The 25,268-nt window shown below is 41.0% G+C and overlaps 12 protein-coding genes across 12 annotated transcripts; 5 read left to right on the plus strand and 7 right to left on the minus strand.

Moving 5' to 3' along the window:
- Window positions 1-5: 5 nt before the first annotated feature.
- On the minus strand, window positions 6-863 carry ZYRO0C03212g (uncharacterized protein; the record flags this gene model as incomplete). Its single annotated transcript, XM_002495750.1, has 1 exon — window positions 6-863. The coding sequence occupies one exon, from the start codon at window positions 861-863 to the stop codon at window positions 6-8; it is 858 nt and encodes a 285-aa protein (XP_002495795.1).
- Window positions 864-1,218: 355 nt separating this feature from the next.
- CDC33 (translation initiation factor eIF4E) lies at window positions 1,219-1,854 on the plus strand (the record flags this gene model as incomplete). Its single annotated transcript, XM_002495751.1, has 1 exon — window positions 1,219-1,854. The coding sequence occupies one exon, from the start codon at window positions 1,219-1,221 to the stop codon at window positions 1,852-1,854; it is 636 nt and encodes a 211-aa protein (XP_002495796.1).
- A 223-nt stretch (window positions 1,855-2,077) lies between these two features.
- On the minus strand, window positions 2,078-5,023 carry VNX1 (calcium/hydrogen antiporter; the record flags this gene model as incomplete). The annotated part of the gene is made up of 1 exon (XM_002495752.1): window positions 2,078-5,023. One exon carries the CDS (start codon window positions 5,021-5,023, stop codon window positions 2,078-2,080), a length of 2,946 nt encoding a protein of 981 aa, XP_002495797.1.
- Window positions 5,024-6,204: 1,181 nt separating this feature from the next.
- KRE1 (Kre1p) lies at window positions 6,205-7,176 on the plus strand (the record flags this gene model as incomplete). The annotated part of the gene is made up of 1 exon (XM_002495753.1): window positions 6,205-7,176. One exon carries the CDS (start codon window positions 6,205-6,207, stop codon window positions 7,174-7,176), a length of 972 nt encoding a protein of 323 aa, XP_002495798.1.
- A 153-nt stretch (window positions 7,177-7,329) lies between these two features.
- ARG8 (acetylornithine transaminase) lies at window positions 7,330-8,589 on the minus strand (the record flags this gene model as incomplete). Its single annotated transcript, XM_002495754.1, has 1 exon — window positions 7,330-8,589. The coding sequence occupies one exon, from the start codon at window positions 8,587-8,589 to the stop codon at window positions 7,330-7,332; it is 1,260 nt and encodes a 419-aa protein (XP_002495799.1).
- Window positions 8,590-8,853: 264 nt separating this feature from the next.
- LEM3 (Lem3p) lies at window positions 8,854-10,107 on the minus strand (the record flags this gene model as incomplete). The annotated part of the gene is made up of 1 exon (XM_002495755.1): window positions 8,854-10,107. One exon carries the CDS (start codon window positions 10,105-10,107, stop codon window positions 8,854-8,856), a length of 1,254 nt encoding a protein of 417 aa, XP_002495800.1.
- A 330-nt stretch (window positions 10,108-10,437) lies between these two features.
- Window positions 10,438-12,414, minus strand: PPM2 (tRNA methyltransferase PPM2; the record flags this gene model as incomplete). The annotated part of the gene is made up of 1 exon (XM_002495756.1): window positions 10,438-12,414. One exon carries the CDS (start codon window positions 12,412-12,414, stop codon window positions 10,438-10,440), a length of 1,977 nt encoding a protein of 658 aa, XP_002495801.1.
- Window positions 12,415-12,761: 347 nt separating this feature from the next.
- On the plus strand, window positions 12,762-15,395 carry FIG4 (phosphatidylinositol-3,5-bisphosphate 5-phosphatase; the record flags this gene model as incomplete). The annotated part of the gene is made up of 1 exon (XM_002495757.1): window positions 12,762-15,395. One exon carries the CDS (start codon window positions 12,762-12,764, stop codon window positions 15,393-15,395), a length of 2,634 nt encoding a protein of 877 aa, XP_002495802.1.
- A 3-nt stretch (window positions 15,396-15,398) lies between these two features.
- On the minus strand, window positions 15,399-16,112 carry RRP40 (exosome non-catalytic core subunit RRP40; the record flags this gene model as incomplete). Its single annotated transcript, XM_002495758.1, has 1 exon — window positions 15,399-16,112. One exon carries the CDS (start codon window positions 16,110-16,112, stop codon window positions 15,399-15,401), a length of 714 nt encoding a protein of 237 aa, XP_002495803.1.
- A 200-nt stretch (window positions 16,113-16,312) lies between these two features.
- Window positions 16,313-17,296, plus strand: PFA3 (palmitoyltransferase PFA3; the record flags this gene model as incomplete). The annotated part of the gene is made up of 1 exon (XM_002495759.1): window positions 16,313-17,296. One exon carries the CDS (start codon window positions 16,313-16,315, stop codon window positions 17,294-17,296), a length of 984 nt encoding a protein of 327 aa, XP_002495804.1.
- Window positions 17,297-17,437: 141 nt separating this feature from the next.
- EGT2 (Egt2p) lies at window positions 17,438-24,028 on the minus strand (the record flags this gene model as incomplete). Its single annotated transcript, XM_002495760.1, has 1 exon — window positions 17,438-24,028. The coding sequence occupies one exon, from the start codon at window positions 24,026-24,028 to the stop codon at window positions 17,438-17,440; it is 6,591 nt and encodes a 2,196-aa protein (XP_002495805.1).
- Window positions 24,029-24,763: 735 nt separating this feature from the next.
- MDJ2 (Mdj2p) lies at window positions 24,764-25,201 on the plus strand (the record flags this gene model as incomplete). Its single annotated transcript, XM_002495761.1, has 1 exon — window positions 24,764-25,201. One exon carries the CDS (start codon window positions 24,764-24,766, stop codon window positions 25,199-25,201), a length of 438 nt encoding a protein of 145 aa, XP_002495806.1.
- Window positions 25,202-25,268: the final 67 nt, after the last annotated feature.

The following is a 25,268-nucleotide window of genomic DNA, read 5'->3' on the forward strand; positions in this document are numbered from 1 at the left end:
AAATTCTATATAAGACCATTTTGTTCCAGGAAATCGTGTACAATATCCCAGTAACCGTCTTGCACAATCGTATCGTTATGGTAGCCAAATGGGAATTCGAAAACTTGTTTATTATTACTAGGGCACAGCTCTGCTAGTTTTTTCATGTGGTGTGGAGGAACAATCTCATCCTTTTGACCACTTAGAAATAGAAATGGTAGCGAATTGTCACAGTGAAGAATATCCAGTTTGGAATTCCACACCTCATGGCACAATCCACTAAAATATTTCAAATAGGGAAAAATATAGGGTATCACTTCTCTAAGACTTAGAAAAGTATTTTCTAATATTACTGCATCGCATAATTGTGAATACTTTGACGCAATGTAAATCGCATTGGCACCGCCCAGAGATCTACCGTAAAGTACTAATCGCTTAGATTTATGAAATTTACTCGACGATAGAAATTCCATTACAGAGTCTGCATCTAATTTGAGTCCCTTTTCATTTGGCGAGCCCTCAGAATGTCCATAACCTCTGTATGAATATATGAAAACGCTTGTCCCCATTTGTCTGTAGAACATATCGGCAATAGGTATAAAATATCCAATATTACCAGCATTTGGACATAAAATGAGGACGGTCGAAGTCGACTCTGCAGAGTTATTCTGTAAATCGTATGCTTCAATCTTCACTCCATCGCTAGTAGTAATTTCTATCCTTTCATAGGGTAATCCATAACTCTCAGGCGTATCAACTTCATTTCTGGCGCCCTGAGCCCATGACGGATAAACCAGTTTATTTTGGAAGACGTATAGTGTCGCCAGCGACAACGAAGCAAATGCACAACCCTCAATTAGCATCTTACAGATCCCCCAGAGCATTATGCTTGTTTAAGTCTTAGAAAACCCGAAATGTTGTCCAATTTTGCTGCTTGAAAAAAAATGTACCACCTTTAAAACCTCTAGAATACGTTAAGACAGGTTTTCAATACGTAGAAGCCTTCAATGGGGTCCCTATGGGTGATCTTTTGTTAAAGTTCGTCTTTGATTTCATTATTGTTTCTTAAGAAACCTTTGCACCAAAACGTCTTCGCAACCAACATCGGAAAAATTTTTCAATGCCAGTTGAAAAAATCATCAATCGATTAAACTCATCAACTTTCAAAAACTGAAATTAATCTCAAGAAGTGCATTCGTGTATCTGTCAATCCATCCATCAGTGAAATTGTTTTAAGAAATGTCAGTTGAAGAAGTTAGTCAAAAGGTTCAAGAAGTTCAAATCAACGATGGTGCTACAAAGACAACAGTATTGAGCGACCAGAGCAACTTTGAAGTTAAACACCCATTGAACACTAAATGGACACTTTGGTATACGAAGCCAGCAATCGATAAGAGTGAATCATGGTCAGACCTATTGCGTCCTGTAACTTCATTCCAAACTGTGGAAGAGTTCTGGGCCATTGTGCAAAATATACCAGAACCTCATGGACTACCACTGAAATCTGATTATCACGTCTTTAGAAATGACATTAGACCTGAATGGGAAGATGAAGCCAATGCTAAGGGTGGTAAGTGGTCATACCAAGTGAGAATTAAGAGCGCAGATATTAATGAATTGTGGTTAAGAACCTTATTAGCCGTTATTGGTGAAACAATTGATGAAGATGATTCTCAAATCAACGGTGTTGTGTTGAACGTGAGAAAGGGTGGTTACAAGTTTGCTTTGTGGACGAAATCAGAAGACAAGGAACCACTGTGTAACATTGGTGCAAGGTTTAAGCAAGTGCTAAAGATTGGTGACGATGAGAAAATTGAATTCTTCCCTCACAGTGATGCTAATGGAAAACACCACCAACCAACAATCACTTTGTAAGATAGAATTCTTTTAGGATTGACAAATAGTTTGTAATCTCTTGGTTAGTCTAACTGTTTGTATTTGTATGTACATGTAGGTTATTATTTTTTTTTTTATTAGTTGGATGAATTTCACATCCATATATAACATTATTTCAAAGATTACGAGAAAGAGAGAAAGAAAAAGGAAAGTAACAACGATAGTAGTCAGCATATTAACTTTTCCCCGCCTGCATATATGTTTAATGATTTACTTCAATGGAATCCCAATTATCAACCAGCCCTTGGAAGTAGAATCCGAAAATGACAATCACATATAATAGAATCAATACGGACCCTTTAAAATAATTGGATTTACCCTCTGCATACAGGTAGGTAAACATAAAGACGCTAGCAACGGTAGCAATTAGATCCCACTTGGGGAAAACAAGTGCAAACATCTGGTCTCTGATGCTAATGGTAGAATGTTTCCAGTTCCATGTATACCAAATTGAATAAACCACAAGGGCGGGAATTTGTAAAAGACATACTTGCAATGCATATGCACTGCCAATTTCCATGGAAAGTGCTACATTACCATGGGTAGCAAACGAAATGGCATTCAAAAACTCTGTCGAATTGGGCACTAAAGCTAATATGGTCAATCCCAAAAATTTAGGATCTAATGAAGACGATTCCAATACACCATCAACACATGAAACTAAAATTTCTGCAATTATAGCATAAAGTACAGTAGCAAATAACAGGATGAATGTCGATTTACCTCTTGACCAATTGGGAGATTCATGACCGCCACTTTCGTCGGCATTAGCTTCATTGGTATCGCCACCACCGGTATTAGATTGAGCCGGTTCTAATATCCGGCTGCCTTCTTTATTTTGTTCACTAATGGGGAATTGCCAAATCATTACCGCATGAGTTCTTAGAGTAAACCAAAGTCCGATCAAGTAGGCTAATGAAAGCACTACCGCACATGAAACTGACATAGGTTCAATCACATGCGTATACATTTTGTTAAATTTTAATGGCGGATGTGAAAAAGTACACCTGTGAGAACTTAGCGCTTTACCAACACTCGATACACTCAAGTCATAACGTTTACCATCATCACATTTTACCACGTACCCACCATAGATTTCATATAGCAACGTGGGGACGAACATGACAATCATGGAAAAGATTAACATAGTAGATGATACACTTGCGCTCTTGGGATTATAACGTTGAGTCTTTCTCTTTAATGCACCGCCACACATGGATAATCCTGGTAAAAGAAGAACGGCGCCAAGAATTGACCCAATCATGGAACCCTCCACGACAAGTCCCTTGCCCTGTCTTATCGCCACGCAGTAAAGAAAGATTTCAACCACTGTAGAAAAGAAGGCATTAATTACAGCACCGAGACCCATTGAAGTTTGAGCTGAAATAGATGCCACTGCTTGACCAATGTAAAATGCAAGTGGTATAATTGATGCTAGGCAAAGAGTGAAAATTGCATTATCGTTAGATATCCATGTGTATGACCCTAAAAGTTTTTTCAATGCATAGAAATCGAAGATGGTGAAAAAGACTAAGGTCACCAAATTCATCACGATAACGTTCGTACCATCAACTGTAAATTTGTAATAGTGCCAACCAGCACAACGAAATGTACAGAGTAGGATGCTTCTGCTATCTTTATCACCACTAGCGATAGTTTCACCAGGTTTTGCTTTATTTTTAATACTTTTAAATCCTAATGCTAAGGGGTGTCTTCTGAAATGGTACATCAAATTCCAAAGGATATTACTCATGGGTATTGTGAAAACTGTTAACCAAGTGATTAGTGCAAAGATGCATACAATAGGTTGTAAAATTAAGTAGAAGCAGGTGTAAAATATGAATCTCCCCCAAGTCCACTTACCTCTACCAAAATATCTTCTTTGTATAGCGGTTCTTGATGAAGGTGGACGGCCAGTATCATCGGAGTCTTGTTCCTGTTGCTGTTGCGGTTGCTGTTGCTGTTGATGCGATTCAGTAGATCCATAGGAAGGTTTTGGATGTTGATTCTCATTGAGCCAGCGATTATCAGAGTTGACATCATTACTCGTCTGGTTGTCACCTAATAAAGGCGTGTTGTCTTGAGTTTGAGATCTGTGGAAAAAAAGCCGGTTGCTATATGTAGTAACCCACTTGTAAAATTGTTGTGCACTTATACCTTCATCCTTATCTTCTTGCATATATTGTTCATCGAAATTCAAGTAGACAACTTTACCAAATGGCCAAATCAGATAAAAGGCCAGCCTCCACAAGACAATTGAATATTCTCTTGCAGAACAAGTGAAAAGACCAAGTACAAGAACCACAAGTGAAACTGCAACAGTCATAAGAAATAGGAAAAGACCACATGAGATGGACCAGAGAATATTTGAGATTCGAACCCACCAGGTAATTGTCTTCAAGTGAGTTTCATGAATATCCTCATCAGCTACCTTTTGTACAGATCTTTTCTTTTTATAAAGAGCAGGTTTCCAAATCCTAATACCAAAAGGGTGGGTTTCGTTAATGGCATGTTGCCTCTCTCTTAAAGTATAAGATTCCAATGAATCTGCTACCGATACTTGATCACTTGATGGTCCATTTTCTTCATCCGTTGCATCAGGATTCCCAATCATTAAATTGTGCTGAGAACCCGTCTCATCGTCATAATCATGGAGCAAAAGTTTATCTGCAGGATGTTGATGTTCATGTTGTTGGTGTGTACCTCTAGATCCGTTATCTCCGCCATCTTCACCACCACCACCACCTTGACCGTCACCGTGTTGCGCATTTCTAGAGCTATCCGTAGAATCTGGTTTTACGGGAGCCAAAATTTTCACTTTGGATGGGCGTTCACGTAATTGACCCTGTTGCTGATTATTTGTTTTGCGTTTATAACTACTGTTACTTGTGTTGCCCCCACTATGACTGTCATTAAAATCTGCATTAGGTGGTAGAGCATTCTGCGGAGTCCCACCTCTCGAGATTTTATTATTAAGCGTATACTTTAACCCATCGTGAAGACCTTCCAGATACCTTATATCGTGTTCAATCTCATTGGGGTCATCATCAACACTGAATACATGGTACACGTGATCCTGTCCACTTGCTGCAGTACCATTCGAATGTAACGCATGTAACCTGTTGTTGTTATCCTTAGAACCGCTCATGGTCAAAGATCGGAGGGATATATAGCTTTATCCTTGTTCCCTGCTCTCTCCTCTTTTCCTCTCTCTGTAGCTTGCAAACTGTGTAAGGAACTTTATCAAGATGAGTTCGAAATTTATTGATCTTCACTCCCCCATCCTTTTTTTCAATCTGATGAAGAAGATATTCTTAGGGGCGGCACGGAAAATATAAAAAGAAATAAAGTAAACGCGTGTATGAGAGAACTGCTCGTTTGAGATGATCACCGTTTGCTGAAACAAAGAGCTGAATGTTGCTCTCCATTGCTTATAGATACGAGCGGATTCTATTGAGTCCTTAGGAGACAGTAGTCTTGAGACTTCTCTAATTTTGACAATTAACGATGGTTACATTCGGTTATTACATACCCTTTGTCTTTCTTGTTTGTTCGAATGTTTTGTTCTTTTCCTATGTACTTCGCTAGAAGGGGAAACGTTTCTTTATTCTTATCTCTGATTACTTCCCCTTTTATACAATTTTTTTTTCTTTTCGGGTTGCATTCGGTGTCGTTGCCGCCAATCTAACCGCCGAAGGGTTCAGGGATTGTGGGGTGCTCCATGGGTGTAAGGAATTGTTGTTTACCCTGTATTAAAACTAATATAGAATGATTTAAACACGAAAATTTCTATTGTTTTATCGTTTTTGACGAAACCTTTTAATGTTTTGCTCAAGGAATTCAATTTTTAGAAAAAGGCGGAGAAGAGAAATTAAAAAATTAACTAATTTAAGAATGGCAAAAATGTTTAATCTAATAATTACTCATATATAAATAAGAGGAAAATATACAAGTAAAAGACATAAAGAACTCCTCCACTTGAAGCTCTACCTCATAGCCGCCATCTTCCCCACACGCGTGATCACTGCTGCGCCGCGCGTTACCCGCACAGATCTTAAAGAGAAATCTCTTGTGGCTATAAAAAGAAATATTCGCCAAATTCGTTTCCTCTTTTAAAAAGGCCAAAGGAGAAGCGAAGACGCGTCTCTCCAGATCCAGAAAGCTTGGTTTCAAAACAGGTGAAATAACCCAAACCAAACTAAACCAGGCTAAATTTCCAACTTGTTCTTTCTTTCCTTTACTTATAAACAAGGCCTCCTCATCGTCGCTAATCGGCTGTAGGATTTTACCACTCGCATCCGTTAACTTCCATCTGTGATTGTGGGAAATATGCAGTTCAAGAAGAGTTCCGTCGCTTGGTTGCTGTTATTGAATTTTGCAGCTGAAATAACCAGCTCTGCTTCCGTCACTAGTCATGCTGTAACTACAAATATTGGGGGATTACCAGTTACTCAAACTCTCATATTAGACCACCCAGAGAAAAGAGCGGAACCAGCTGCTGCAGGTGCTCAACAAGGTGCAGCGGCCCAACAGGGTGTTACAGATACTGCCACTACAGCACCAGGAGCTATAGCAACAGCAACAACAGGTGCCACCGCTTCGGGTTCCGGGGCAACAACTACACCAGCAGGAGCAACTACATCAGCAGGAGCAACTACACCAGCAACAGGCACTACGACTTCGGGTTCTGCATTAACAACTACACCAGCAGCAGCTACTACGCCAGCAACAGGCACTACGACTTCGGGTTCTGCATTAACAACTACACCAGCAACAGCTACTACACCAGCAACTACTACGCCGGCAGCAGCTACTACACCAGCAACTACTACGCCAGCAACAGCATCCAGTACGTCAAGTTCAGATACACCAGCCGCAAAAGTGACGCACCAAACTACTAGACCGGATCCATCAACAAACATGTTCACACCACCACCAAGCACTCCAGTGACGGATCTTTCCATGGATACTTTGGCTACAATGACTCAAATGAAAGATGGTAAGACCAACGTCTACACAACTACTAAAGAACATACTTCTAACATGTGGGTTACCATTCCATACAAGGGCTCTTCAACTGTGGTACAAACAACATTTGCTCAAAGATTCGCAAGTATGTATGACAAGGTTGCTTCACCTAAGCAAGGTTCCGTTGGATTGGGTTCCATTAGCGGAACTATAGGTGTTGTTAAATCTCAAATGAAATACACCCTATCTTCTTCAAACGGTGTGGCCCCACAAGTTTTCTCTGATCGTTCTATGTTCTTCCCATTGGTAGCCTTCTTCATGTGGTTTTTGTGAAGCTTCTACAAAAGGAATTTACTGGTAAATCCTTAAATATTTGTTCAATTCTTTTCTCCACCAAGAAAAGTGTTATAGTCAATTAGAAAATTTTTTAAGTCTTATTGTTATTATTATTATTATTATTATTAACACAAATTTCTTTATCGTTGTTCAAGATTTATAAACAGATTTTACGGCTTCAGTAAAAATGTCAAGACCTTGTTGTAAAGTTTCGTCCTCGATGGTCAATGGTGGAACGAATCTGACTGTGTTTTTACCGGCTGTAATGATTAATAGACCTAATTCTCTTGCCTTACTGACAATAGGACCAGGATTTTCCTTAAATTGACAACCAACAATCAAACCTTTACCTCTAACATCCACAATTTGATCACTGAATGACTTCTGCAACTCCTTCAGACCATTTTGTAATTTTTCACCCTTCTTATTAACTTGTTCCAAGAATTTTGGATCAGATAGAACATCAAGAACGTAGTTACCCACAGCACATGCTAATGGGTTACCACCATATGTAGTACCGTGATCACCAACAACTAGTGCATTGTTAACTTTTTCGTTAACAACGGTAGCTGCAATCGGGAACCCATTACCTAGGGCTTTAGCAGTAGTAAAGATATCTGGATGAGCTTCCTTTGGTAAATAACCATGTGCCCATAGTTTACCTGAACGTGACAACCCGCATTGAATTTCATCATATATAACAATGACGTTATGAGCTTCACAAATTTCCTTAAGACCTGCAAGAGTTTCTAGAGGTACTGGGAAAACACCACCTTCACCTTGAATGGGTTCCACAATCAACCCGGCTAATTTATCACCTTTGGCACTAACGAAATTTTGTAATTTAGTCAATTGATCATTGAGGTTTAAGAAATGAATGCCTGGAACTAAATCTCCAAAGGGAGTTCTATATTTGGGATTTGCAGTAGCAGAAAGTGCCCCCATAGTACGACCATGGAATGAATTCTCAAATGCAACAATTTCCTGCTTGGATGCATTTTGTGAAATACCATACTTTTTGGCAAATTTTAGGGCAGCTTCATTAGCCTCACTACCAGAGTTACATAAGAAGACTTTAGAAGCATCGTATTGACCACCTAGGTTTTTAGTCTTTTCTACAATTTTTTCACTCAATTTTAAACATTCGGTATTGTAGTAAAGATTAGAAGAATGCATTAAAGTTGAAGCTTGTTTGGACAGAACTTGTGCAACCTGTGGATTGGAATGACCTAATGCTGTAACTGCAATACCTGCAGTAAAATCAACGAATTCCTTACCATTAACATCGTCAAATAATTTAGCATTTACACCTCTGGTAATATAAAGATCATCAGGTCTAGCATAAGTAGTTACTTGGTACGACTTGTTGCTAATAAATCTTTTGGAATTTTTTAGACAGTTTCTGAACATCCTGATTTGAATTGACTCTCCAATGTCCCTCCTATCCTTCAAAGATCGGACTTGTTCAGACAGTCTTTAAATTTTTCAACTTATCTATCTGTATATATACAACGCCTAATTGAAAAAGAAAGGTAGAGATAATTGTTGATCATGATGTGTTCTCGAAATGAGTCAGAAGAAAACTTTTTAACAACTAAATGAAAAAAAAAAAAAAATAAAATAAAAATCAATCGTATCCATACATAATACTAAAATACATAACGAACCATGTCTCTACATTGCCATAGAACCCTGATTCCAAGATAAATACCTTGGATCAGCCTCTTTTCTGCCTGATATCAACCAAAAACCAAATAATATTAGGGCAAATGCTGCGCTTATACAACCACCGATCAGGTACACCGTACCCAAAAAGTAGTTACGGCTTCCTATACTGGAACCATGCGTAACGAAAATTCCCTTCTTGCCTTTAAATTGTCTTACAGGCCAATGTAGACCGATATCAATTTGATATTCACCTGCTGGTAGGTCACTCTCAGTATTCTTCCGAATTAACTTTGCAAATTTGTCAAATGCTGCAGGTCTCATCCAATTTTGGAATTCCTCCCAATCTTGAAGATCTGGAATATTAGTTTCATTGTAACCATGAGGAAACTTTTTAGCCCAATATGGGGGTGGGGCAATATCTGAGGGTTTGTAAGTGGTCTTTTGAAACCTTCTTCTATCAGATTTCCAATTGATATCCTTGTTTGACAATGGATAGTTCTTAGATTGATCTCGAACGTTAATCAATTCATCTGGGAAAGTGTCGTTAAAAAAAGAATTTGCAATTAATCCACATGGGTAGTACAGTTTACCTTCTTCGTTTTTTGCCAATGTTTTACAATTAATACCGGCACCTTCGTGAATGTCATCATACGAAGCTGCACGTCCTCTTATTTGATCTTCACTAAATGATAAAACGTAACGTCTGTGATTCGCAGAAAAATTATCCAACATGTAATTCACGTAAACAGTATTTTTAAGTGATCTTGGAGTTGTAAACCGTATGTGACAGGTACCCTTCTCCTCAGAGTCATCATCCGGATCATCCGTATATCTCCATTGTGGTGCAGTGCTATAGTTATTGTAATTTTTGAAATGATAGGTCCAATATTCCTCAGGCATATCATTCCATTGATTTTGTCCAGTGGGGGCCTTAGTTGGGCAGTCCTGATACCAAATTGTTAAGTCACTAACCGTATTTGCCTCAGCAAGTAAACATCCACCAACAATGACGAAAACCATCGTAATCAATAGATAGACCGGTATAACGATTCTTGGTGTGAAAACAGGGTTCCATGCCTTCAAACGCTGCTGCGTAAAACTATCCTCCTTGGGTCTTCTGTTCTTGACTTTGACGGGTAAAACATCCTCCTCTTCGAATTCAGATGCATCTAAGTCTTCATCTTCTTGATTCTGCGAATCCTTTGGATCAGTCTCTTTCCTCTTATGGAGGCCCATATTTCCCAGATCAAAACGCTTCATCCTCAATCTTTTTATCTTTTGTCTATCCTACCAGCTTTGATCTTGGTTGGATATGAGGTACTAGCTCTCAGATCAAGTCAAACCTCTCCCTAACTTTGAATATCTTCTGATCACCAAAAATATCAGAGATGTTTATTTCAGTCTTTTTCTCATTTTTTTCACCTTTTTTTCCAGCACGGGCGCATCGGAACCACGGTAACAGACTAAAGTAAACCATGACAGTAAAGAACAATTACCTCCGTAGTCGCGTAAGAAAATATCGCGCCCGGTTGTTCGAGACGTCTTCCATACTGTATACTGCATATTGCATATTGCCTACTTGACTTGCCTTCAGTACTTGCCTTCCGTCAGTCTTATTCTTGCACCATGGTTCCATACTGAGCCGAACCCGTAGCAAGTAGCGCCTCCACCTACTAGCAACAGTTCTTGGGAGTGTGGGTCGAACTGCAAGTCCGCTCCGACTAGCAAGGGAAGCGGGTTTGGTAGCGCTATTGATTTGAAGGTGTGAGAACGGATATCTAGTACGACAATCATGTTGCGAGCGTTGAAAAGGAAAGGTCCGGTACCACCCGCCAGGACAATTTGGTTATCATTGATGAATCTTGCTTGGGCACCGTAGCGGCAAAAGAGTGGATCCTGCCAGGCGTCTACAATCTTCAGATTCTTGTCCTCGTCGTTGTCGTAGGTGAAAATGTAAATGTGATCAGAAATATCGGATTCGTTGGCGCATCCACCTCCAATCAGGACACCCTTGCGAGTAGAAGTGTTGTCAGCTGCTGGTGCAATTAGGACAGGTAGTTGTGAAGGGATGCTCTCCACACGATTTTGTTCAATGTCTAGTAGAAGAGCTGCATCCGAACTCTGCGTCTTGCCGCTTAAGATCAGTAATTTGTTCTTCTTCAAGAGACAGGTAACATGTCTGTAACAAGCTTCTGGCAAATCTGGGCCCCTAGTCCACTCATGTGAAGACAAGTTGAACATCCATGTGTCTGATAAGGGCTGCCATGGGTTCCGTCTACCGCCAACAACCATGGCCGTATCGTTGTTCACAAGAGTAAAAGTATGACAAGCTCTTGCTACGGGGGCCGTCGTTTTATCGAAGGGTACAGCTTCACAGTCTCCATCAGGTCCAATGGAAATGATTTCGTTAGTTCTTTGGGGACATGAGCCTCCAAAATACAATAGCTGCTTCTTGTTAGGGTCTAGGACAGATGCACCAAATTTACGAACGTTAGCGATTTCGAAATATTCCACCGGTAATGAAAGGACATCAATGTCGTCGGCGGAGGGCACCGGTAATAGCGGAAATTTGTCGAACGCAAATGTTTCGTTCGTTGCATGTAAAATGATGTAGTGGTGGGCAAACAGATGGAATTCTTCCAATTCGTCAAAGGGTTCTACCCGTTGCAATGCAGATTTTGTAGATTCATTTAAAGAACACCACAATTGGAACATATCACCGGCATTAACATGGGAGAAACCTAAACGGTTAAATCTCTGCGTCTGAGAATCCACACTTTGGTATTTGATCACAGATTGTAAAGGCGATCGATTTTTGTTAAAATGCTTTAGCATCTGGTGGCCAAATGGGTCATCACTGGATGCTGGTGTCAACTGCTCTAACATGAGAAAGTGCGAATGGGTTGCCGTGGAGCACACTTCAATGATTTGATCAGCTTGTTCGGGCTTCATATATGCCAATGAAACTTCTGCAATAAAAACTTTGGTACATTTATCGTCTAAAGAATCAACCAATTTCGCAAATGGATCGGGATAGTTCAAATTACAGGCCACTAGCGAATATTTGTGATATTTCCCATGAGCTATCGGTTCACCAACAATCTCTTTCAACTCATCGTTTCCTGCTATGATGGATGCCTTTTCATCGATTAATTCTGGATAATCCACATCTAAAAATGTAAACCTATCCCGGAAATTCTTACTATCCACGTTACGTTTATCCAGTAATTGGAACGGTAGTGGATCAAACCCGCACCCCAGATTCACAACTACCACGGGACCTTGAACTTTGGCACTAATTTCATCTAACTGTGACCTAATCGCATGTAGTCTCAACCAGTAACCACGATTGATACAGGGAGATCTTTGCAATGGTTTAGGGACAAAATGCTTAAAATACTCTAGGGTCTCCTGACCATCTGAACTCTCATTCGATTGCAACTTCGGGTAGTATACAACTTCCACGGATCTCTTCGATGCAATAGAGGAATTGTTAGTTCCTTGAATAGCCAAATCGGCAAACTGCCTGCGTCTCTCCTGCTTATTTCGAACTGGTCCTGGTGCCATTATCCCATCAAGCAACTAATCTTGAAGATATATGATGCTACAAACGGCTGTTCATCAAGCTCATCTCATCTCTTCAAATTTTACCAAATTTTGACACATTTCACCATAGTACACGTGATGATGCCAAGACCCATAAAGAGACCCTCCATCAGCAATTCAAATGGATGAATAGATGATTCTTATGTATCGTAATGCCATATTCATTGGTTACTTCTTCCAAACTTTCTTTGTATTCGTCCTGAGTAGTCCTGTGTTGAATCATCAAAGGGATCTCTTCTGAAAACAGATGCTTAAATCCATACCGATGACACTGACTATTGGAAACAAGTGCAACTTGAAAGTCTAAGATGGATCATGGAGGTTACGAAGATGGCGTACCCATCTCAAATGCTTTCAACAAACAACCTCATACCATTGATACCCCCAAACAGAGGAAGACTACTAAGTTTATTCTTAGTAAATATACCATCTATGAGACTAAGGAGAGGATGTACATCGTTGGTAGTAACAAGAGGGAGACCATGTTTAGAATCCTTGAAATAGATTTGGGCGTTCCACAAGATAAACTCAATGTCCTCGAGGATAATGTTTTCTTCACTAGAAATGAAATTATGAACGTATTATCGGGTTTGGAGGAAGCTAGTGAAGAAGGTTTACACAAAAAATTGACTGGATATGGATTATTGGGGTTCATTAGATTTACTGCATGTTACTATCTGGTAGTAGTCACTAAGTGTAGTCAAATAGCTGTGTTGGCGGGTCATTGCATATACCACATCGATGAAACCCAGCTAGTACCAATTTCTAATAGTTACAGAAAACCTGACAAGTACAGCGTGGAAGCAAGGTTAATCTCCACATTTCAAAGTTTAGATTTGAGCAAGACTTTTTATTTTAGTAACACTTACGATATTACGAACACTTTACAGACCAATCTCTTAAGGGAGAAGTTGAAGGCAAAGGATAGAAGTGATATTTCTGTGCCTAGTGGTATCTATGATTACAATGAAATGTTCATGTGGAATACTAATCTTTTAGGGCCTGTGCTAGCTTGTATTGATACGGTTTACGATTGGTTTCAACCAGTTATCCACGGTTTCATAGATCAAGTTAATGTCTCTGTACTGGGGAAAAGTATCTACATCACCTTGATCGCAAGAAGATCTCATCATTTCGCAGGTGCTAGATTTTTGAAAAGAGGTGTCAATAATCAAGGTTATGTGGCCAACGAAGTGGAGACCGAACAAATTACAGCAGATATGATTTTAACATCTTTCCATCGACCTGGCAACGGGTACTACGATAGTGACCGATATACTTCCTTTGTACAACACAGGGGCTCCATCCCATTGTACTGGACTCAAGAGGCCTCCAACTTAACTGCAAAACCGCCAATTCAAATAAATTCTGTGGATCCGTATTTCAGCTCAGCGGCTCTTCATTTCGACATGTTATTTCAAAGGTACGGTACAGTACAAGTTCTAAATTTAGTTAAAACAAGAGAGAAAAAACCAAGAGAGGTGAAACTGCTAAGGGAGTTCGAACAATGCGTAACTTACTTGAATCAGTTTTTACCGGAGCATAAAAGGATTGATTACACCTCTTGGGATATGAGTCGTGCATCAAAGCAATACGGACAAGGCGTCATCGAGTTTCTTGAAACTTATGCTGCCCAATCCGTGTCCAAAACGGGGATCTTCCAAAATGGAGCCGATTTCTCTACAACTAAAGTACAAGAAGGTATATGTCGAACCAACTGTATTGATTGTCTTGATAGAACTAACGCGGCTCAATTTGTCATTGGCAAAAGAGCATTGGGTGTTCAACTGAAGGAACTGGGGGTTGTAGACAACAGTTATCTGGAATACGACTCGGATATTGTCAATATTCTCACTGAATTGTTCCACGACTTAGGTGACACGATAGCACTACAATATGGTGGATCTCATCTGGTGAATACTATGGAGACATATCGGAAAATTAACCAGTGGAGCTCACATTCTAGAGATATGATCGAGAGTATCAAGAGATTTTACAGCAATTCATTCGTAGATGCACAGAGGCAGGATGCTATTAATCTGTTTTTGGGCCACTACGTTTGGCAAGAAGGGTATCCGACACTATGGGAGATGAATACGGATGTTTATCTGCACAACGAGTACGTGATCAGTGGCGCCAAGAGAAGTTATACACATTGGTGGAACGATTATCATATCAAGAGCCTTAGATCTCTTTTAAAGGAAGAATTCATTGATCAAAATAACGATTTAACTTTGAAAGATGTAGTTCGTAACATCAGAGGATACCCAGGTGCATTTGACAATTATTGGAACGAATACTATCTACCGCGGTCAGTCACATGGATGCAGGATCTATTTGTATATAACATGAATTCGACCAGAAGATACCATACGATGAGGAAAGATGGCAATGAATTATCACCATTTACCTCTCGTAAGCAAACGGGGATCAATAGAAGACTGAGAGCTATCATTGAAGAAAATGAAAAGAAGAAAGAGCCAGACGAAGAAACGATTCCTCGAGAGGCAAATTGCCAAGGAACTGATGAATTAAAAATATCAAATTTCAATCTACAACTAATGTATCACTACAGTACGAACTTGAGGAGAAAACTAAGATTTACCTATGATAACAAAGTACCGGTATTATCGCGGGATTTCATAGAGAAACACATTGGTGATCCCGTAATAATGGATGAGAAGGTTAGCGATTGTGTCGTGAATGAAGTTCCTGACGACAGCAAAGAAACATCGATCGTTGAAGATCTAACGAAACGTTATTACAACAATTTATCAGTCGATACCAATTATTACAAGAATGTCATGCAAGTTGACAATTATTCACCCTTGGAAAATCCTAATCTACAAGCAGGGATTTCGGACCCTGCATTAAATTACACAGATATGAAAATATACGACAATTATGCAAATGGTTCAAATAAGCAATTGCTGTTCTTTTAAAGCTCATGCTTCGGCAACTTTGGAAACTTTACTAAAATTTTCCTTGACAACATTCTTATGGTTTGAGACTGGTAAACTTTGACAATCCAGTATTGATCTATAGCATGCTAAGGTATCCTTAACTTCTTCACATTTAATCCATATCTTACCGTTTACACCAATAGCAATTTCGAACTGAGTATGTTTAGCAAGTATAGGTAAAAGGGGAAAACTGTTATCAAACAACAGATGGCGTGCAAATTTAAGAGTTACATCTACCGTCATACCTCCATCCAAAAGCCCATATCCCGCATCTTTACCAGTGGTGGCATCCACACACTCCAATTCGGCTTCCAATTCCTTTTCAGCTGAAGACACCCGGGCGTACACAAGGTCTCCAATCTTCAGTGTTGGTTTATTCTTCTTGGATGCATTGGGGAATGCCATATATGGAAGAGTCACACTAGTTGAAAAACTTGACAGTGAAACTTTGTAGCTATCAGTGTACTGGCCCACAATAATACCAACTACTAAATCGCCAACAGCGGGAATATACCTTTTCGAATCGTAGTCAATATACAGACTCTGATCTTTTTTACTATCAGATACCACTGCCGAACCTGCATTTATGGGGAGAACTTTCTGACTTTTGGGATCACAATACACACCTGGACCAATGTTAAGTGGCTTATTCTCATCGTAATGGAGCTGATCACCAGGGAAAACAACAGTAGACATTTCAGATGCGATTAAATAATGACTCTCTTCCTCTTTTTCGACTACTTGATGTGATTTTTTACATGCGATGACATGAATTTTTCAATTAGATAGACATGTATCTGTATATGGTGAAAAATGTTAAAGGTTGAATCACGTCTTTCAATCCAAAGGTTTTAAAATATGTGAAGATCAAGAGTGAATCAAGACCGTTATGAAATATGAGTAGATATCAATTTTCTGTGGGAAGTATTTTTCCCAGATGCTTAACTGTATGCTTATATCTATGGACTTCCTACGTGTCGTTGACCAGAATTAATCAAATTTGGTACAAGTTTCTGGTATCTGTTGACGTCTTTTTGGTAGCGATAGGACTTTATACCTATTATAAAGTTATAATTACTGGTCCTGGCAGTCCTCTTGATTATGATACGATAAAAGTTTATGACATGCAAGCTGTTGAAAGTGGTGCAGAGCTTCCGCCAGAGTTCTTAAGTCGAAGATCCATTACAACTAAAAGAGATGGGAGATTTAGAGTATGCCGAACGTGTCATGTATGGAAACCTGATAGATGCCATCACTGCTCTAGGTGTGATAAATGTATTTTAAAGATGGATCATCACTGTCCCTGGTTCCCCGGCTGCATTGGTTTCAACAATCAAAGATTCTTCATACAGTACCTACTGTACGCTACAACTTATTCCATCGTTATTTTTCTATTTAGTTCCATTCAACTGCTACACTGGTTTAACACTAAGCAGTACGAAGTTGAGCTCATAGATTTCCACCTTTTGTCAGTATGGTTACTAGGTGTTGCTGTATCCGTATCATTGTCATTCTTTACCGGGTTTAGCATTTATCAAGTGACTAAGAATCAAACTACCGTTGAAATGCATATCTATAGGCGTTACAGAGAAGAATTGGAAATCTTAGCCGATACCTGTGGCTCTATCAATCCAAACCGGGATAATGCTTACGATTTAGGATCTACAATGAATAACTGGAAAGATCTAATGGGTGAGCGTTGGATTGAGTGGTTATTCCCAATAGATACCTCCAGAGCAAAGAAAAATAGAAATACCTTGGATCACAAGGGCCTTTATTTTGAATTAAGAGGAGATATCAATGGTAGAATTTTAGATAACATGAATTTACAAGATAGGTTATTGAGAAGGCTAACACCTCGTTCTTCTATAGATCAATGAACTAGGGAATAAGGAAATAACACAAATAAAATACTATAGAAAACTGACATCGAATGTCTACAAACCGTTATACATTAAGCAAACCGTATTATACAATTTTAACTTTTACCAAAATCCATCCTGGGATTTTTAGTAATGCTTTCAAACAAATAGCATCATAAAACATAGGATAGAGGATAACAGACTTATTTTTGGGCGAACTGCACCCGCTTCAAATGTCTGCAAATTCAAAGTTTGGCCAGTACTGCCTGTGTTTGTAATGGAGACTTGACGCTTAGCGATGGTATCAATAGGCGCTGTTGTGGTAATGTTAGAACTGCATGTGGAAGTAGCCTGTATAGGTGACTGAGTTACACCTACAGTGGACCAATCACCTCCGGATACTCTTGTCAAAGTTTCAACCACTTCGAAACACGAGCATGGCTCCGTAGGTTCAATTCCGCTTGCCGTACTAATCGCCTGCGTTGTATCATAGGATATTGTCAATGTTTGGGTTATTGGAGCCGGGACACCATTAGAAGGAGTTGTGATCGGGACTTCACTCGTTTGATCAGACTTGTGAGCAATTGAGTAATCTGTAGTGGTTGGTGCTTCATTGCTTGATTGTGTAGTCGAACCAGCTTCCGCTCCATTGATCGTTGTGGTAACAACTTTATAAGTTCTATAAGTAGTAGATTCTGGTTGAGTAATAGAATCAGCTGGAGTGGCAGAAGCGGCTTGAATGGTCGATATAGCTCCTGCAATACCAGCGGGAGAAGTTTCGGAGACACTCTGAGCAGAGGTCTGTCCAGCCTGTCTAATCTGAACACTCGTGGTCACATTGGTTTGACCAGCCTTTGTCTGAGAAGGAATAGAGCCGTTACCTGCCAATGTATAGTGTGGTCCACTAAAGGCAGTAGTTTGTCCAGTTCTATTACTACCAATAGTAGTGTTTGCGAAAGGAACAACATTGGTGTAAATAACCGTTTGTGCACCAGAAGGAGCAGCGAAAGTTCCAGTGTTAGTTAATGTGACAACAGAATTCGAAGGCAATGTATTCACTGGAGGAAGAGAAGACTGGACATTTTCTGTTGTAGTGAAAGGAACAGCGCTAGTGTAGGTAGTCGTTTCTGTACCGGAAACAGCTGTGAAAGTTCCAGTACTCGTTAGTGTGGCGACAGAACCAGAGGACAATGTATTCACTGGAAGTAAGGAAGATTGGCAAGTTTCTGTTGTTGTGAAAGGCACAGCACTGGTGTAAGTAGTCGTTTCTGTACCAGAAGTAGCTGTGAAAGTTCCAGTACTAGTTAATGTGACAACAGAAATCGAAGGCAATGTATTCACTGGAGACAAAGAAGATTGGCAAGTTTCTGTTGTTGTGAAAGGCACAGCACTAGTGTAAGTAGTCGTTTCTGTACCAGAAGTAGCGGTGAAAGTTCCAGTACTAGTCAATGTGACAACAGAAGTCGAAGGCAATGTATTCACTGGAAGCAAAGAAGATTGGCAAGTTTCTGTTGTTGTGAAAGGAACAGCACTAGTGTAAGTAGTCGTTTCTGTACCAGAAGTAGCGGTGAAAGTTCCAGTACTAGTCAATGTGACAACAGAAGTCGAAGGCAATGTATTCACTGGAGACAAAGAAGATTGGCAAGTTTCTGTTGTTGTGAAAGGCACAGCACTAGTGTAGGTAGTCGTCTCTGTGCCAGAAGTAGCTGTGAAAGTTCCAGTACTCGTTAGTGTGGCGACAGAACCAGAGGACAATGTATTCACTGGATGCAAAGAAGATTGACCATTTTCTGCTGTAGTGGTAGCGCTGCTAGTGCCTTGAACCGCTGTAGTGTCAGAAACCGCTGAACCAGTGTCCTTCGTAGAGACTGGGAACCAACTGGTGAAAGAAGTAACTTGACCATTATCAGTCCTGGTAATAACAGTGTATGTTTCGTAAGGTGAAGCAGAACTGGTAGGAGTACCATTTCCTGAGGTACTCTGAGTAGCAACTGGGAACCAACTGGTGAAAGAAGTAACTTGACCATTATCAGTCCTGGCAATAACAGTGTATGTTTCGTAAGGTGAAGCAGAACTGGTAGGAGTACCATTTCCTGAGGTACTCTGAGTAGCAACTGGGAACCAACTGGTGAAAGAAGTAACTTGACCATTATCAGTCCTGGTAATAACAGTGTATGTTTCGTAAGGTGAAGCAGAACTGGTAGAAGTACCATTTCCTGAGGTACTCTGAGTAGCAACTGGGAACCAACTGGTGAAGGAAGTAACTTGACCATTATCAGTCCTGGTAATAACAGTGTAAGTCTCGGATGGACTAGAGGTTAAACTAGCAGTCAAAGTGGAATTTGAAAAATAGCTACTAGATGTTGGTGAAGTTGCTGTAGAGTAACCTAAACTGTTAGAATTGCTCGACAAAGAAGTCTTGTATGGCACAGAAGAGGTAGTATTTGCCACGTAACTGCTAGATGGTAAAGATGAGACAGAACCAGGTGTCACTGTTGAGTTGAATGAGGAACTACTTGAAGTTGGCATTACGATGGAGCCAGATGTTATAGTAGAATTTGGTAAAATTGTCCCAGATGAAGCAGGTGTGCTCATTGGACTGCTGCTGCTGTTGGAAAACACACCGCTAGATGGAGCTGTTGAACTTGCGGTTACTGGACTGGTGGTGTTGTACAAAACACTGCTAGATGGAGCAGTCGAACTTGCGGTTACTGGATTGGTGATGTTGGACAACACACCGCTAGATGGAGCTGTTGAACTTGCGGTTACTGGACTGGTGGTGTTGTACAAAACGCTGCTAGATGGAGCAGTCGAACTTACAGTTACTGGACTGGTGGTAGAGTTTTGAACAAATCCACTAGATGGAGCAGTCGAACTTACAGTTACTGGACTGGTGGTAGAGTTTTGAACAAATCCACTAGATGGAGCTGCTGCAGATTGTGAAGACTCCACGGTAGAGCTAGCACCTTGTGTTGGTAAAATTGACCAAGAAGTTGGCGTAGTGGTGGTGTCAGTAATCACAGTAGAGTGTGGCACAATCGATCCAGATGAAGATGTGTTCAAAGAGTTGGATGTCAAAGGAGCAGATGTGCTCATTGAACTGCTGCTGTTGTAGAAAACGCTACTAGATGGAGCAGTTGTAGTGGAGTTCTGGAAAGCGCTACTGGATGGAGCAGTTGAGCTTGCAGTTACTGGACTACTGCTGTTGTAGAAAACGCTACTAGATGGAACAGCTGTAGTGGAGTTCCGGAAAGCGCTGCTAGATGGAGCAGTTGAACTTGCAGTTACTGGACTACTGCTGTTGTAGAAAACGCTACTGGATGGAGCAGTTGTAGTGGAGTTCTGGAAAACGCTGCTGGATGGAGCAGTTGCAGTAGAGTTCTGGAAAGAGCTGCTAGTTGGAGCAGTTGAACTTGCAGTTACTGGACTACTGCTGTTGTAGAAAACGCTACTGGATGGAGCAGTTGTAGTGGAGTTCTGGAAAACGCTACTAGATGGAGCAGCTGTAGTGGAGTTCTGGAAAGCGCTGCTGGATGGAGCAGTTGAGCTTGCAGTTACTGGACTACTGCTGTTGTAGAAAACGCTACTAGATGGAGCAGCTGTAGTGGAGTTCTGGAAAGCGCTGCTGGATGGAGCAGTTGCAGTAGAGTTCTGGAAAGAGCTGCTAGTTGGAGCAGTTGAACTTGCAGTTACTGGACTACTGCTGTTGTAGAAAGCGCTACCAGATGGAGCAGCTGTAGTGGAGTTCTGGAAAGAGCTGCTAGTTGGAGCAGTTGAGCTTGCAGTTACTGGACTACTGCTGTTGTAGAAAACGCTACTAGATGGAGCAGTTGTAGTGGAGTTCTGGAAAGCGCTACTGGATGGAGCAGTTGTAGTAGAATTCTGGAAAGAGCTGCTAGATGGAGCAGTTGTACTTGCAGTTACTGGGCTGCTGCTGTTGTAGAAAGCGCTACTAGATAGAGCAGTTGCAGTGGAGTTCTGGAAAGCGCTACTGGATGGAGCAGTTGTAGTAGAATTCTGGAAAGAGCTGCTAGATGGAGCAGTTGAGCTTGCAGTTACTGGGCTGCTGCTGTTGTAGAAAGCGCTACTAGATGGAGCAGTTGTAGTGGAGTTCTGGAAAGCGCTGCTAGATGGAGCAGTTGCAGTAGAGTTCTGGAAAGAGCTGCTAGATGGAGCAGTTGAACTTGCAGTTACTGGACTACTGCTGTTGTAGAAAGCGCTACTAGATGGTGCAGTTGTAGTGGAGTTCTGGATAAAGCTACTAGATGGGGCGGTTGAGCTTGCAGTTACTGGGCTGCTGCTGTTGTAGAAAGCGCTACTAGATGGAGCAGTTGTAGTGGAGTTCTGGAAAGCGCTGCTAGATGGAGCAGTTGCAGTAGAGTTCTGGAAAGAGCTGCTAGTTGGAGCAGTTGAACTTGCAGTTACTGGACTACTGCTGTTGTAGAAAGCGCTACTAGATGGAGCAGTTGTAGTGGAATTCTTGAAAGCGCTGCTAGTTGGAGCAGTTGAGCTTGCAGTTACTGGGCTGCTGCTGTTGTAGAAATCGCTACTAGATGGAGCAGTTGTAGTGGAATTCTGGAAAGCGCTGCTAATTGGAGCAGTTGAGCTTGCAGTTACTGGGCTGCTGCTGTTGTAGAAATCACTACTAGATAGAGCAGTTGTAGTGGAGTTCTGGAAAGAGCTGCTAGTTGGAGCAGTTGAGCTTGCAGTTACTGGGCTGCTGCTGTTGTAGAAATCGCTACTAGATGGTGCAGTTGTAGTAGAGTTCTGGATAAAGCTACTAGATGGGGCGGTTGAGCTTGCAGTTACTGGACTGGTGGTGTTGTACAAAACGCTACTGGTTGGAGCCGCTGAACTTGTGGTCACTGGACTACTGCTGTTGGAAGCTGAACTTGCAGTTACTGAACTGGAAGTGGAGTTTTGAACAAATCCACTAGATGGAGCCGCTGAACTTGCGGTTGCTGGACTACTGCTGTTGGAAGCTGAACTTGCAGTTATCGAACTAGAGGTAGAGTTCGACGCAGAGGAAGTGATGGTCGATTGCTGACTGGACGTAGAGTTAGGAGCAATGGAAGATCCAGAAGTAGGTGCAACCGAAGTTGAATTAGCTGAAGCAGCTGGTACCTGGCTTGAAGAGCTCGATGCTTCAGAAGTGATGGTCGATTGCTGACTAGAAGTAGAGTTAGGAGCAATGGAAGAACCAGAAGTAGGTGCAACCGAAGTTGAATTAGCTGAAGTAGCTGGTACCTGGCTTGAAGAGCTCGATGCTTCGGAAGTGACAGCCGATTGCTGACTAGAACTAGAGCTAGGAGCAGCAGAAGATCCAGAAGTAGGTGCGACCGAAGTTGAATTAGCTGAAGTAGCTGGCACTTCGCTTGAAGAGCTCGATGCTTCGGAAGTGACGGCCGATTGCTGGCTAGAACTAGAGCTAGGAGCAGCAGAAGATCCAGAAGTAGGTGCTGCCGAAGTTGAATTAGCTGAAGTAGCTGGCACTTCGCTTGAAGAGCTCGATGCTTCGGAAGTGACGGCCGATTGCTGGCTAGAACTAGAGCTAGGAGCAGCAGAAGATCCAGAAGTAGGTGCTGCTGAAGTTGAATTAGCTGAAGTAGCTGGCACTTCGCTTGAAGAGCTCGATGCTTCGGAAGTGACGGCCGATTGCTGACTAGAACTAGAGCCAGGAGCAGCGGAAGATGTACTAGAGGCTCCGCTTGAAGGATTTGAGGAAGAAGAGACAACAGAAGAAGAGGCGCTGTTCATTCTACTGCTTGGCGTCGAGTTATTAGAGTACATTCCAGAGCTAGGAGAAGCTTCAGCGGTATCATCTCTTGGGAATAAATTGACGTGAGAATCTGCAAAGACATCAAGCTCCAAGTCATTTTTGAAATCTCTTCTAAAGATACTTGATGCAGATCCCTTGCGGAAACTTACCTGGCTCCCAACGGAACTATGGTATAAAGGTAAAGTGAAATAGGTAATACGCACATACTTACCGCCCTTAGTGCCAGTGCCATCAAATTTCATGTTGATAGCCCTTGAAGATGACTTATCCTTCATTGGTGGAAATGGTACAGATTCCAAAGGCTCATTGAAGTTATCAACCTTTTTAACTAACTCAGTCCTAGTCTTGGTAGTATCAATACTGTATTTTGAAGCGCCCATTTTTGGTTCCGCATTAATATAGATAGGATGATCCAACTGGTCGACTGGAACATCTATCGTAAACCAAGCTGTCTTGTTATTGACATAGATTCCACCATTAGCGGTAGTTTTGTTCAGACTCTTGGCCTCGTAATGCATCACTTGACTAAATGAATTACCATGAGATGTTTCAAAGACATATTCCACATCACGGGGATTTGTCAAGTCCTCTAAGGCCTCTTCACTCAATTTGCTCAAAAAATTGAAGGTAGCATTAGTGCTATAAGTGGGAGGCTCAGAGAATGATACAGTAATAACATTATCGTTGTTAACTACATTACCAATAGCCTTAGAATGATCCAATAAACTGAAAGAAGTTTTGGGTAAAGCAACGAAGTCATCAGGAATTTGCAAAGAGATTTCCTCAGTTTGCCCTTCACTGATGAACAATTCAGCCTCTATCTGAAACCAATGCTTAGGGTCGAAAGAGTAATCATAACCTGATAGCGCATCGCGCAGATCTACACTTTTGAAGAAGGATTTGTCAGTGGCTGACGCCAACACAAGCGCTGCGCTGAAGCAACTTACAAGAAGTTGTAACGCAAATTGCATCTCGTATGGTAAAGAGTTAGCGATTGACTTGGTGTAGTTTCGAATGGGTTAAAGGCAATTCCGAACACCAAACTCCAGCTCATCTGTGTTTCGATTCTTTTTAGCATCTTATATACACGTTCCAAAGCATCGAATTACGAAAATCCATGGCTGCAAAAAACAATATGATTTGCAATGCTTCCTGTAAAGATTACTTGGCGATCAAAGCAATCGAAAAACCAGTAGAATTAGTATTATTCCTCGAGGATCCAGCCCGAAATCACAGTGCGGCTGAACCTATAGTGTTTTCTTCGAAGTGAAAAAAAAAAGATGCTGGGCATAACCAGCAGAAGTGCATCGCACGATATAATAGATGAAGAATTTGGACCCTTAACAATTGGAACAAATCTCATTGACAAGCTAGGAAAATATTAGGCGATTTTCGCATCCATTGAATTCCTGCATATTTTCTCTTGAGACACAGCATAATATGCAATATTTACAATTCTTTCTTGGCGTGTTTGCGAATAGGTTCTTCGTTTAGAAATAATGCAAGCATTGATTTCGCTGCTGCTGGTCTTAGTGCTATTCAATTGTCTTGCATTTGCTGGTAGATCCTTTTGTTTAAACGACCTATATTGATCATAGTAGAAGTAGTAGTAGCCGTCAGTCACGGAAAGAAAAAATCGTCCAATAATCGCATACCTGCCCATTATCATCAGCAGTGAAAACGTAAACGAATCTAGTCCATAGCAAATGGTTTTACCACTTATCGTTGGAATTTGTGTGGCTGGAATCTCGTTAACCGCACGTTCAGGGATTAGAGCATGGGAGATTTACAAGGTATTGTCCCCCATGACAATCGCCAGGATGAACAAAGTGCGCATCAAAGAATCGCCAAAATGGCCAGGCACACAACGGTTCCTGAGTAGCAGACTTGACCCTGAGCTGCAAAGGAAACTGAATGAATACCCTGGCGGATTTAATCCTCGGATGACCGAATCTGAAGCTTTTCTAATCCTTAACATTTCGCCCACAGAGATTGAACAACTGGATGAGAAAATGCTGAAAAGAAAGCACAGGAGGGCAATGGTTCAAAACCATCCTGATAAGGGAGGATCACCATATCTAGCCATCAAAATCAATGAGGCTAGAGACGTCTTAGAAGAAAGCTGCATGGTGAAGAAGAAGTAGTGCACGTGCAACTTTTGTTGAAGCACCAGTTCGCCTTTAGAGTTGGACGGACTTACAGTAGTTCTTA

This window comes from Zygosaccharomyces rouxii (assembly GCF_000026365.1).
Source record: "Zygosaccharomyces rouxii strain CBS732 chromosome C complete sequence".
In the NCBI taxonomy this organism is placed as follows: domain Eukaryota; kingdom Fungi; phylum Ascomycota; class Saccharomycetes; order Saccharomycetales; family Saccharomycetaceae; genus Zygosaccharomyces; species Zygosaccharomyces rouxii.